The 14,368-nt window shown below is 38.6% G+C and overlaps 1 protein-coding gene across 5 annotated transcripts in view; it reads left to right on the top strand.

Moving 5' to 3' along the window:
- FAM135A (family with sequence similarity 135 member A) overlaps positions 1-11,312 on the top strand; it is a 76,581-nt gene extending 65,269 nt beyond the window's left edge. For all 5 annotated transcript variants that reach the window (XM_042469607.1, XM_042469576.1, XM_042469601.1 and 2 more), the window contains 5 exons: positions 907-1,004; positions 3,068-3,219; positions 5,406-5,516; positions 7,896-8,009; positions 9,876-11,312. In XM_042469607.1, coding sequence (XP_042325541.1) covers positions 907-1,004; positions 3,068-3,219; positions 5,406-5,516; positions 7,896-8,009; positions 9,876-10,081 — 681 coding nt within the window. In that variant the 3' untranslated portion in view covers positions 10,082-11,312. The remainder of the gene's footprint in view (positions 1-906; positions 1,005-3,067; positions 3,220-5,405; positions 5,517-7,895; positions 8,010-9,875) is intronic.
- Positions 11,313-14,368: the final 3,056 nt, after the last annotated feature.

Here is a 14,368-nt window from a genome sequence, read left to right as displayed (position 1 = left end):
ATTATTACATAAATTGTTAGTTATGAATCATGTTGTATGTCAAAGAGTTAACCTTACAGGTAGGACTGCAGCCCTATAGAGTGGTCCCTCCACATTTGCTGGGATTAGGGGTGAAGGATCCACATGAATGTGGAAAAACCATAAATAAAAATACACTATTCTTTTTACTCAAGAGAACACCTCTATAGGAGTCTCCAGGTCCTCCAGTGCAGCTCTGTGGTCAACATCTGCCAGAAGTTGTTCAAGAGAGTTATGCTTGAGGACCTACAAATACCTAGACAAGTGTTTTCTCTAGGAACTTACAGTTTCTTCAGAACAACTCTATGGTCAACTTCCAGCAGAATTGCTCTGGAGGACTTAGATTCCTAGAGAGAACATATTAATCAAAAACGCAAATAATGTTGAGGGCCAGCTGTACGTGCTGTTGATGTAGAGAAACCGGTAGATGTGTTTATTTAATGAGAAAGCACTCTGTTCATGAGTGGAGACACCATCACCTCCATCTTCATATCAATAATGATGTTGTATTGGCATCAACAATAGGTGCAGGGCCTCAGCCCTGATTAGAATAAGTCTTTGAAGCTAAGGTGCACAGGTTAGAGATTCCAGACTTTTAGAAGATACTTCAGCTGAGTATTGAAGACAAAACTGTGTCTTGTAAACAAACCTCTGCCTTATCCATCTTAAATGGAAGACATGACACAGTTGTGCCTTATAAGAAGTAATTGTTTGGGGGCATTTAAAGCAAACTGTCTTGCACTGTGCAAATAATAGCTTGCTTCATTCCCTAAACTTCTGGAATTACTACTATCAACTTTGATTGCTATTATCCATGTTGCTGGCACCAATTATTTGTTTATCAGAAATCAACTCTGTTTAGGAACACCAAACTTTTTTCCTCCACAGAACGATACATTTGCTGATTTTGATTCAATGACAGATCGTCTCTTGGATGAAATAATACAATATATTCAAATTTACAATCTAACAATTTCAAGAATCAGGTAATTGTTCTAATATGTGTTATTTCTTCTCTCCAGAAAGGGGATATAAACTGCAGGTTGTAGCGATAATCTTGCCTTTTCTTTTTAGAGCACAGACTTAGAAAAAAGTACTATTCTATCTTTTCTACTAGATATAGACTAGGGAATAGAATGTATCCAATGTCCAATGTGGGCATTGTGAACATGTCTGTTTTACCGATTAAGAAGCTCAATTGCCAGCAACTTACCCAATGGCTTGGATCCACATCTTCAAAATGGAGTGTTTTTAAAAAAAAAAAAAAACAGCATAATAATTTAAAGTACAAGGCTGACTGGGAACTAAGGGGATGTGCACACCGGCCATTAATGCCAATCTGGGGGCGGAGTTGGGGTGTGGCGTCCACATGATGCATGTCCTAACCCTGCTTGCAGGGCGGCATAAAGCCACACACTGCTCCACACAGCACGTGGCGTCACAGTGTTCTTCTGGCACTGCATCCACACGACGCAGCATCAAAGGAGCGCCTTAAAGCTGCAGTGCTGAGACTATCGTACCCTTTACAGGGCACAATAGGGAGCTACTTTTTGCAGCTACTTTTTGTGCCCTGGAAAGGCCAGATCCAGCACAGCTGGAAGAGGCTGCAGGCCACTCACTAGAGCAGGCGTAGCCCACCTGCGGCCCGGCAAGGCCTTGGGACCGGCCCCAGCCCGCTCCTGACGCCGATTGCCGCTGGAGCCTTTGGCCTCTCGCGTGAAGGCGTGGGGCCTTTGGCCTATGAGGAGGAGGCGGGCAAGGGGGGCAATTGTCTATAGAAGCCTCTGAAACATGCATTTATATTAACATTTTTTTAAAAACCGGCAAAAAATTTTTGCGTGTCCTCCATTTTTAAAAAAGTGTCCTCCATTTGAAAATTTTTTGTCCTACATTTGTCCTGGTTTATTTATTTTAAAAATTATTTAATTATTTATTTTGTCTGAGGGACAGCAACCCAGCCCCCGGCTCAAAAAGGTTGCCTACCCCTGCACTAGAGGAACTAATAAGAGTATATGTCTGGCTGGTATACTGAACAGGAGCATGTCTCTCAGTGGCTTTAAACAAAGATAGCTAGATAAAAGTTCCATATTCAGGAGTGGTATATCTCTCTGAGCACTAGATACTAATGAAAAAATGGGCTGTTGTCTTTCTTTCAGTTTGGTGTTCCAGCAGCTTCTCAGTCAAGCTAACTGGATTCTGTACATTCTTACAAGTGCAGGCAAATATTATTTTTCTATATAAGTCAAGCTGTAGAACATAAGTAGAGGAAAGATACCAGATGAATGGAACTGGGAGATTCTAAAATTAGCAGTGATCGAGACATGTTTCTTTATCTGTTGGATAGAGAGAGGCAAATAATCATGGTGTCCTGCCCTCCTTCAGATGTTGTGCACACAAATGCAAGTTGTTGGTAATCATCTTAAGCATTTTGAAGATTGCGCTATACCAGATGTGCATAACTTGGCAGTAGGAAGGGGCCAAAATAAAAATAGGTTAATTTCTTTGGGCTGCAGATAGGTTTTAATTAAATATTAATTGGTTACTTAATTAATAATATTATTAATGAATAATAATTAATATTATTAATATTGATTCTGTCCTCCTCCTCGTCTGCCTCATCAAGAGAAAGCTGAGCAGCAGAGGAGCATTGCAAGTGTTCACTCAGCCTCATTCTCCACTTGGCTTTCTCTTCAGGAGAAAGTCAAGCACCAGAGGAGCCTTGTTGGGCAAGCATTTGCCCAGCCTCCTCCTCTGCTGCCTGGCCTTCTCCTCAGGAGAAGGCTGAGCAATGGGCAAGCCTTGAAATCATTCCACATCCTTATGGGCCACCCAAAATCCTTTGGTGGGGCGCATGCAGCCCCTGTTCCATATGTTGTGCAGGCCCACGCTATACTGTTCTCTGTGTTATCATTTCTATGCAGGGAATGCATAAGATGCATTGCTTTTTCTACATAGTAAAGTTAAGATAATGTAACTGTTTTCATTTGCAGATTTCTTTAAAAAACATTTTTCCAAAAGGTCATACTCCTTTTTTTTCTGTTTTGTTCAGTTTTATTGGGCATTCATTGGGTAACTTAATAATCCGTTCGGTGCTCACAAGGCCCAGGTTTAAATTTTACCTCAACAAACTTTACACCTTCCTGTCCCTGTCTGGACCACACCTTGGTACACTCTACAACAGCAGCGCTCTTGTTAATACAGGTAAAAAAAAAATAGTTTTGGTATTCATTTTGAAAGTTGAAGCAATATTTGTGTGGAGTTTCCTGTCTGTTATGAAAATGAATGAAGAAACCCATGTTCACTAGAGCTTCCACACATATGTGGATGATAAGAATTAACAAGACAATTGATCAGATAATTTTTCAGTAAGTTTTAAATTTCATCTGTTTACTACTTTGGTGCTGAACTTTGATTAATGATCTCTAGAAGGGTATCCCAGTGGATCTCCCAGTAGATTTCTCAGTGTTTTGAATACAGGATTTCCAGCTCAGTGGTTTAACAACAGCAACTTTGTTTTCCTCCTAAATTAGGCTTCTAAACTCAATGGGAAACAGAATTGTATATGTAAAGTTTTGGGTCCAAGCTCCAGTTCTGGCACTGAAAACAAATTTCTGGACTTGACGTCCAGAACTTTATGTCTTCCTTCTTGAATCACTGTTCTGTAATTGGCTGCAATTCGTAGACTTCTTAAGGATGAACAGAGTCTGCAAGTCAGAAGTTGACATAGGAGGTGTAATACAACGAATCTTAGTAGCTATAGACATGAATGTGTACAGAAACTAAAGCTCTTAAATTGAGTTCTTTAATGTCTAAAGAATTAATTTTAGAGGATAGGATGAACAAACAAGTACTCTGATGTGCTTGTTAAAAAGTATCCCTCTCTAAATGAAAAGTTATCTTGAGCCAGACAGTCCAGCACCTGTAGTTGAAGATTCTTCATTTGCACAGTTGCAGAGTGATATAATTGAAGGTATTCATAGTCTACTTCCATTCTAAAGAAGGATTGTGCTCATTCAGACTTTTTAAAGAAGAAAGAGATATATCCATTTCTCTGATAGATGAAGACTGGGTATCTACACTGCGTTTTTTCAATACTACATAGTCCACTCACTTTTTAAAAAAATGTCAAAGATTTTGAGAAGCTTTAAAAAATATACAAGCTATATTCATGCTCAACAAAATGGAATATTCATTGGTGAACTAGATGAAAGAACAAAATGTTCAAATCCAAGAATTGTGTGTGCACACATAAACATACATATGTTGATGAAATTTCTATACCATTTTTCATCTGATGTTCCCAAAGTGTCCCCCTCAAAATGAGTTGGTTTTGTACACTAATATCAGCATGTGAACTGCTTTAATATAAGGGGTAAAAGCCAATACAAAAACATACATTAAGTGACCAAGAGCAAGAATATAAATATTAATGCCAATGATTATTTGTACATAGTTTAGCAGAATAAAACTAATTTTATTCTGCTTCTGGATGATCGTAATTGAGAGACCTAACCTGACATCCCGTGGAATGGCACTCTAGGACTCCAAAGTGACCACCGAGTAGACTCTGTCTCTTGCAAATCAGCCTGGCTTCAATTTAGAACAGAACCTGAAACACAAACTGACTTCAACTGTTTTAAGTGCCCTGTATGCTGATACCAAGTGTTAATGGGAACAGCTCAGAACAATTGGCATTCTTTTCTCTTTTACTTAATATTAGTGACTTTAAGGATAAGGAAGGTCATAATATTTATTTAAATGCCTGGAATATGAAGGTTGAAAGTGTAGTGTGATACAGACTGGTTTTGTTTGGGGATATTTTATTTATTTTTTAATCTTGTTTATATCTAGTCTTTCTCCAAACATAGACCCAAGGCAGTTTATAGCATTAAGGACAGCTTAATTAAGAAATGAAGTACAGCTAAAAGCCTCCTGATAAAGTTATCTTATCCAAAGCTATCCTGTTAAAGCACAGCTAATTTAAACAGTATGGAAGCATTTTTAATACTTAAGAATAAAAATGGAAGTACAGCACACACACCCAATGAAATACCCTTGTGCTCAAACATTTAATCACCAGATGCCTATTCAAGGAGAGCAGAGGGAGACATTTAAATTCTTCTGGGCACACAGTTTGCCTTATGTGAAGATTCTCCATTTGATAAATTTATTCATTTGATACATATGCTCATAATTTTAATTCATTTAAATCAGATAAGAAATGAGGCAGGCAAATACAAAGGCAGTTACCATGATCATATTGTGAACATAAATTGGGAGAATCAGTTACCTTGGGCGAATTAATCAATTGTATATGTAACATACACCAGTAATTATTTGTGTGATTCTGTTCTATATACTCACATGTGCTGTACATAAAAATATAGGTCTCTGGTTTATGCAGAAGTGGAAGAAGTCAGGGTCTTTACTGCAGCTGACATGTCGAGATCATTCAGATCCCCGCCAAACCTTCTTGTACAAACTTAGTAGAAAGGCAGGTAAGCTATGCCAACATTTAAGACTGTTTTGTTGCTTCTACATACCATATGCTTTGTCTTTCATGCCAGCTTATTATCATGGAACAATGTGTTACTCCATGTGTATAAAGGTGCTTTGATCCTGTGCCAGTGCAGTCAGTGATTTCAATTTAAGCCAGCTATTCTAAAGAGTTTTCAAAAGTCAGCTGTTCCTTAGACAATAGAGGACACTGATTTTTTAAAAAGTTAAACTATGGCACTGATTCAAAGCCAAATAGACTTGTGTAGGAAGTTCATATACTTACAATAGCTGTTTATGTTGCATCACAGAAGAACTCATTGCTAAAGATTTGAGTATCAAAAACATGTTGCTGATTTTGGACCATTTCATTAAAATTCTCAGAAGTAGTAAAACAAGACTTCTTACAGAACTGTCAAACAAAGTGCAGTGGGAATAGGATTACATCTTTCTGTAATTGTCTTAACTTCTAATGGTGTAATGGAAGTTATGCTTTCAGATTAATTATGTGCAACAGAGTGTGGGTTCATGGACATATGCAAATGAAGACTATCACATTAGGAAAAAAACACACTCTGTCAAGCAAACAAATTAGGAATTTCATTTGTACCTGCAGCTGTCAACTTTGTATGTCATAAAACAAAGCTAATAAATTTAATTGAGGAGCAAGCTGGTAAATAATCTTGGGGGGGGGGAATTCCTGCTGTATATGTATAGAGAGTAAATGTTGTGTGTTTCCTTCAATTATGCAAAGGACCTTAATATTATGAAAATGCCTTACTCCCTTCTTGTATCCCAGATTTTGCTACGCTATAGCTTCAAGGAACCTGATATTATTGTTCTTCCACAAAATGGCTGCCCTTGTTCCTTTAATTATTTTGGCTTTATCTTTCCTGAACTTTGCACATACAGGCAGCCCTTCTAATCCATGAGCTTTTTATACACAGATTCAAGCATCCACAGTTTGAAAATGTTCAACAAAAGTATACATTTCAAATATCAAACCTTGATTTTCTATTTTATATAAGAGACATCATTTTGCTATGTCATTATAATTAATGGGACTTGAGTATCCACGGATTTCGTGATCCACGGGTAATCTTAGAACCAAACCCCAGCATATAACAAGGGTCCACTGTATTAGATTTTATTAGTATTATATATTTAGGATAATATTTCCTGTTTGAAGCTTCTTGTTGCCAGATAAACCCAACTTTCAGAGGAGCCTTTCATATGATTGTGTTTTATAGTCTGGAAATTTGATTATTTTTAAAGAGACAGCAATGTTGGGTGTTTTCACAGCTGATATTTCAGCTCCTACTTTGACTGTTCAGTGATGGTGAACCTTTTGGGGGCTGCATGCTGGAGGTGGGGCTTCTGCCCTCCAGAGGCAGGGCTTCTAGGGCGGGACTTCTACCCCCGCCCTTTCCCCAGCCTCCAGCCGTCTCTGAGTCAGCTAGAAGCCAGAGAAGGTCTGGGAAGGGAGGCAATGGTTGCTCCTCCTTTTCCTCCTACCCTTCCCTCAGCCTCCAGTTATCGCTCAGAGACAGCTGGGGGTCAGGAAAGGTCCATGGAGAGGAGGAGGAGTGAGCATGTGCCTGGTCCTCCTCTTCCCAGACCTTTCCTGACCCCCAGCTGTCCCTGGCAGGAAAGGTCTCTGGGGAGGAGCAACTGGGGTATGCTGGTCCCTCCTCCTCCTCCCTACCCTTTTCATAGCCTCCAGCTATCTTGGAGAGGCATCTGAAGGCTAGGAGGAGGAGCCAGAGGTGTGCACCTGTGGCTCCTTCTCCCCAGCACCATTTTCTGGCTTCCAACTGTCTCAGAGAAATAGATAGAGGCTGGGAAATACCAGGGAGGAGGAGGAACAGGCAGGCTTGTACGTGTTCCTCTTCCTCGCTGGCCCATGCTGGGCGAAATGGCATCACATGCCACCTGTGGCAGGCGTACCATAGGTTTGCCATCACAGGACTAGGTGTTCCAATGCCAAGGGGCTCTTTGGAACACCACCCCAATAAGGTCATATCCCCATCCCCTCCTCAGCTGTAAGAAGAAGGGATAGATTCCAGCCCAAGTCTCTAATAGATTTGGTTTGTTCATTCTTATTGATTCCTCAAAGATGCCTAATTCTGCCTGTAATAATATGACATTCTTTTTTAGGAAATCCATGCAGATTTTAGTAGCTCCTATCATGAAACCAGTTCACTTCAATAATAATAGATGTCTAAATTTTCAAATGACCACATCTTTGTTGACATGTTTCTTATTATTCTACTTATTACTGTTATTGATCAGCCAAAAAAAGCAAATATTTTTTTGTAAAATCTGTGCTAAATATTTTTAAATACAGCATGTTTTATCGTTATCATTATTGTCTTTCACAGGTCTTGAATATTTCAAAAATATAGTATTAGTTGGATCTCTGCAAGATCGTTATGTCCCTTATCATTCTGCTCGCATTGAGATGTGTAAAACAGCTTTGAAGGACAAACAGACAGGTAATAGCCAACATGTAGACATGTGTGAAACAGTATTTATCCCTTGGGCAGTATTAGAGATATCTTGGGGAGAAAGATTTCATTTGAATTATGCCATTCTTCATTGGATCCTAGAATGGTTTATGCATACAAAATATTAATGTAAAAACATTGGTTTAGCATGAGTTGACACTTGAAGATTATTACCTAGCCTAGGTGTTATCATACTAGAGATCATTCTTTAACCAAATAAACAAAATGGAAGACATACATTGATCAATACTGTAAAAGTACATTTAGTTCAAACTACACCATTATCCCTTCAAACCTATTAAACTGGACAAAGGGCTGGTACAGACCGGCTCAAAATGCCGGCTTCCCGGCGGTTTGGGGTGTGGCATATGCACGACGACAACCAGAAGCCGCCACGCTGGCCACACATGGGCCAACTTCATGGCACTCTGGCAGCACAGCATTTAAAACACTGCTCACCACAGGAGCACTGTAAAGCCATGGTGGGGAGGGAAAAGACTGGTTTTTGCCAACTCAAAAAGGAACAGCATTTGCCGCTTCTTTTTGGGCTGGCAAAAAGCTGGATTGGGGTCGAGGTGTGCAATTGCCATGGCCCCAACCCAGCTATCTCAGGGGCAGCTTCAAGCCGCTGCTTTGGAGTGGTCTGTTTCGCCCCAAGGAGAATTTTGCATGTATCTTTTCTCTAAAGGAAAGGAGGCTGCATTGTCAACAAAACATTAAGGGCTTACTTACAGATCCCATGATGCTCTGATTTAAGCTTAAAAATGCATTGGCTTTGGCAGATAGATTGCTTCCAGTTAAACATATTTGGTCATTGTTATGGTTGGAATTGGAGACCTAGAGTTAAGCAGAAGGCTGTATCTTTACCTGCTAGTGGTAACTAACCCTTGTGCTATATAAGAGTGATTCCCAAAATATACTTCATATACTGAGTCAAACTACTCACCATAAATTATGCTCACACCCCTTGTTTCTCTTTTCCTAATCCTCCCCAACTTGTAGCCTCTTGTTCATATCAGTCTTCTTTGTCCTGGGTGTGCTTTTATGTAACATCTTTATTTCAGATTAGTTATATTTTGAGACATCAAAGATTTTTCATAGATGTTCATATATAGGGCCAGATCCCTTCACATGAACTTGGGATAAGGCTCAGAGGAATGCCAAAATGTAGCAGTCATGTTATAAAGGCAAGGCATGCTCCTATTAATAGATTAACTAATTAAAATACAGGTAACAAAGAGTAGGATTAGACAAGGTAGTTCTCATGTCTGTCTCAAGAATATAAACAGTAGGGTACATACATGATCTGTAATTATGTGTAAGTAGTGAAATTGCCATATTTAATGACAACTTCAAATTATTTAGATTAAAAGGCAGATACACAAAAGTTTCAGAAGGATCTCCAAACTTGGAGAATGGGCCCCTAGCTGGCAAATGCAGTAGTATATAAGTGAGGGTGAAGTGCTTTGCATGTGGCGAGGGAACTCTCAGCTTTTTATATATGTTAATGGGATCTGATTGACCAGGAAAGAGTTAGACACATTCATGTCTACTTCTCAGGATGATTATATATATCTTCCAGTAACAGGAGTATATCTCTGAATACCAATTGCTAGGGACTATGAGCAGGAGGATGCTGTGCTCATGTCATGGTTGTGGACCTGCTACAGGCATCTGATAGGCCTATGTGGGAAGTACACAGTAGCGCATAAGCAGGTGGGATTACTCTGAGAGTAGCAATTAAACTTAGTCCAGTATTTTGAAATCACAATTTGTTTTTTAGCTCCACTAAGGGCTGTTGTATATAAAGGTTTTAATAAAACCAATAATACCATCTTCCTTTTTAATTTGCAGGACCAATATATGCCGAAATGATCCAGAATCTGCTTCTTCCTGTTCTTCAAAACAAGGAATGCAGTTTGGTTCGTTATAATGTACATTGTGCATTGCCAAACACAGCTGATTCTCTCATTGGAAGAGCTGCACACATTGCTGTTCTGGATTCAGACATATTTTTAGAAAAGTTTTTTCTGGTTGCTGCCCTAAAATATTTCCAGTAGGAATAAAAAACATTGTAACTGACCTGGCTATTACCTCATTAACAGATGAATCAAATTATGTGTGATATTAAAACTGTAGCTGCCGCTATATTTTAAGAGATATTTATACTGTACTTTTTTATATGGAAGATAATTTATATCATCCATGTGAAGAGCTTTTTTAACATCAACTTTACTTTCTAGGTAATGTGGCTGTGCAATATTTTTTTTAATGTTCGTTTTTACTTTTTTCTATTTTTCTTATTTTGGGTACCTACTTATTTCAGAACTGAGATTTAAGCAGTTATGTACAATTGGTGGGTTTATTGGCTCTCTAGATTGCTAAAGGTCAGTGTTATGTGACATTTTTATGCATCTTTTGATGCCAAAATAAATCTGAATTTTAACAAGTGTAAGGTTTTAAATTTGATAGTTCTGTTTCATATTGTAGAAAGCTGAACTGGAAGAATGTTGGCTGCTAAATAACTATGATAACTGTAGGTCTGTTCAAGACCACTCTTTTGAGTGACTGTTTGTTATATCACTACATTCTGTTTTCTATAGACTCATTACTGAAATGCTATGCCTGTGGAAACTACATTTTCCTATTGATCTCAGTAGCATGTTGGTTTACATTTTCACCTTTATTACTGGAACTTTAGTTTTCGTAAGCAAGCAGCAGTTAAGGATTTTTGAATGTTGAAATGTGAGCTGCCTTCAAATGGTATTTTGCAAAGTTTAATAAACTTTGCTCTTACTATTGGTTCAGTTCTTCAGTGAACCTTTTACACAGGACTTCCTTGTATGTACATTTTAAAAAGTAAAGGCTATAAATTTCTGCAATACTTTTATGAATATAGATTTTTAAATGCATTTTACTGACTACAAATTATTGTAAATAAAAATCAGTTTGCATCTTGAAATGGAACAAAATGGTAAACTTTAGTGATACTGGTAAATGTTTTTAATATACAACAATGTTAAAGGTCTGTCAAATTGGTGCTGAACAGCAGTGAGTTCAATATTCATCCCCTTTACCTGTTTCAAATAGCAATGCACTTAAAGGTGTAAAAAAGATGTTGTGCATTCACTAATTGTAATGACCAGGTTTTCTGAAAATATAAATCTGTTGTATATCTAGTGCATGTTTATTTTTTAGCATTGTGTTATTGCATCTGGTGTTAATAAATTGAAAAGACTTCTAATAACTTATGAGAGAAAGCAAAATTTTGCTTCTTTTTCAATATGCCGAGATGTATAATTTTATTATAAGCAAAGTCAGTTTGAATATTGCTTATATCATGTTTCCTTTAACTTTTTTGGTATCATTTATCTTAGACTTTTGGAGTGAATCTGTTGAAAGTTACATAGTTCTAACAGATGTTAGTATTTGTTTTTAATGGTATGATTAGAATTTTTAGCAATGCTTTGCTGTGTTTACTAGGGAAAACACACTGCCAGTTTATTTTAGCTGTTGCACTAGCAGCCCATTTCCCCAGTCATAAGTCCCATTGCATTCAGAGGGAGTTACTCTTACATTTGTGCACCTAGGATTGTAACTTTTTCTTATGTTCAGTTGCAGTGGCTGTGTACCTATGTAGATTCATTCAAAATATGTGGTTCCTTATCTTAAATCATGAGTTCTAAATTTATAATATTTTTCTTGCCAGTATTAGCCCTTCAGGAAATATGATACCAACAATTCCCATTTCAAATTGAGGCAAAAAAGAGAATAAGTACACATAGTTATAACAACCATCTAGAATAATAAGTTATAATGAATTATTTAAATAGTTTTATATTTTTAGTTATACGTAGTTGATGCTTAGAGAGCCAGCATGGTGTAATGATTTGAGCTTTGGACCTTGACTCTGGGGATCAGGGTTTGAATCCCCACTCATACATGGAATCCTTGACCTGGGGCATGTCATCCTCAGAGGGAGGAAAAGCCAATCCCCCTCAGAACAAAGTTTGTCAAGAAAATGTGATAAGGTTCACCTTAGGGCTACCATAAGTCAGAAATGAGCTCAATAGCAATAGCAGCTTCATTTATATACTGCTTCATACTACACTGAGCAGTCTCTAAGCAGTTTACAACTGTAAGCTAATTGCCCCAATGAAGCTGGATATTCATTTTAGCAACCTTGGAAGGATGCCAGCCTGAGTTGCCCCTGAGCCCCTGGCTGGGATTGAATGGTTTGTGAGTGAGTGGCTGCAGTACAGGCATTATAACCACTGCACCACCAGGGCGTGAAGACACACAACAAGATTCTTAAGGATAAGAAACCAAAGAAATGTGTTCATTATTTTCCCCACTCCCTGCTTAAAAGCCTTTTAGATTTAATTTCTAGAGGCTGCAGTCCCACTTTTCACTGGCAATCACAGTGGAACTCATCTTCCCTGCCAACCATCCTTGCCACCTAAAAACCAGGCTCCCCACTCCAGAGCTAGTGCTGGCATCCATGTTGGTGAGTGGGTTATACCCCAGCCATTCCTCTGGTTTATTGTTTTGAGTATTTTGCATCCCTCTTCCAACTCATGCAAAATAACATTGGCTATATGCACAGTGATATTCAGAACCACCCAGATGATTAGGTGTTCAAATATGCAGTCTTGCTGTTCTGCCAGCAAAACACCATTGTTGGGTGCTGGTCATGGACTTTGATCCTGGAGTAGTCTATATGAGAAATTAGTTAAATCTGGAAGCTAACACTGTTCTGTTAACCTTTACCTGTAGATGGTACATTGACTAATACATGATGTATGGTAATGGAAAGTTGAATTTATTGTACTGTATGTTCAAAAACCTAATCTTGGTGGTTCTGAATATCACTGTGCATAAAGCCAATGTTATTTTGTATGAGTTGGAAAAGGGATGCAAAACACTGAATACAATATGGCCATATTACTTATACCATCACCCACTGGGTGACCTTGCGCAAATCACGTGCGCCCAGCCTCAGGGGGAAGGCAATGAGAAACTTCCTCTAAACAAATCCTGCCAAGAAAAACACATGATAGAGTTGCCTTAGGGTCGCCTTAAGTAGGAAATGACCTGAAGGCACACACTACCACCACCACCATGGATGTAATACATCTTTATTTGTTTACAACTCTGTGAGGTAGTGAACTGTTGTTCTTTTCTGTACAACTTTTTTGTACAACTAAAGTTTTAAGTATTTAAGCTATACTATTAGAAACAGTAGACAATCTCCTTTCTCAGAGCCCTATATATATTTTCAATTAGTCCTGGTATAGCTCCAGTTGTTTATTGTTGCATACAGCTAGTAGTTTTGGATGTGCATCTGCCTCAGGTGAGTCAGGGAATCTAGCGGGGACTGGTTGAGCGTTATGGTGTGAGTTTTCACTAAGTGTGTCAGCAGATATTTCCTACTGAATTGGGGCAGCTGACTTTAATACCAATCTTGTGACACAGAAGAAGCTTAGGCAAAGTAACTCTCTCTCTCTCTCACTCACTCACTCACTCTAAGTTTCAACAATACCCCCCTCTGGTGTACTCAAGCTGAGATTGTTTCAAATAATAACATAGAATATCACATTTTAAAAAATCTTCCTAAAAGCAGTAAATAAGGAATAGTCGTCTCTATTACATATTCCATCTGCCAAGACAGCAGTGCTCTGTACTGATCCTGTTAGGGTTATGCTATGGTTCCCTTTTCTATTACAATTTTATTTCATGGCACAACAAATGCTTCTAATGGCTAGAATCCTATTGCTGATATACACACTACACATGCAGAATGAATTTTGTGGACAAAGTGCAATGATTGCATCCAGCTGATGATCATGGAAGCAGAATTGTACATGCAGAACCACTGCATATGCTGCACCACATGGAAGACCTCAGAGTAGCATGTGAATGTGTACTGCATTTACACAACAGGTTGTTGTACACATTGATCAGTTGTCCACATACATGGCACTAGGTTGCTATTCTCTTTGGGGGTTGTGTAATGCCAGCATAACATAACTTGACAAGTAGATACTTAACCAAGACTGAAGTAATGCAGGATCTTGGCAGGTGTATCTGGCAGAGGTGAGATTTACCTGGCTGTTGCAAGGTCTACACAGTTACATCTGCAGTCTCCTGTAGTCATTCACCTCCATATTGTCACCTGAACTGCATTTCACTAGGAACCCTGGTGGCGCAGTGGTTAAATGCCAGTACTGCAGCCTTTCACAGCCACAAGGTTGTGAGTTTGACCCTAGGCAGGGTTCCAGAGTCCACTCAGCCCTCCATCCTTTTGTAAATCACTAAAATGAGTACCCAGCTTGTTGGGGGCAATT

This window comes from Sceloporus undulatus, chromosome 1, assembly GCF_019175285.1.
Source record: "Sceloporus undulatus isolate JIND9_A2432 ecotype Alabama chromosome 1, SceUnd_v1.1, whole genome shotgun sequence".
Classification (NCBI taxonomy): domain Eukaryota; kingdom Metazoa; phylum Chordata; class Lepidosauria; order Squamata; family Phrynosomatidae; genus Sceloporus; species Sceloporus undulatus.
This window is presented reverse-complemented; position numbering and strand designations above follow the sequence as displayed.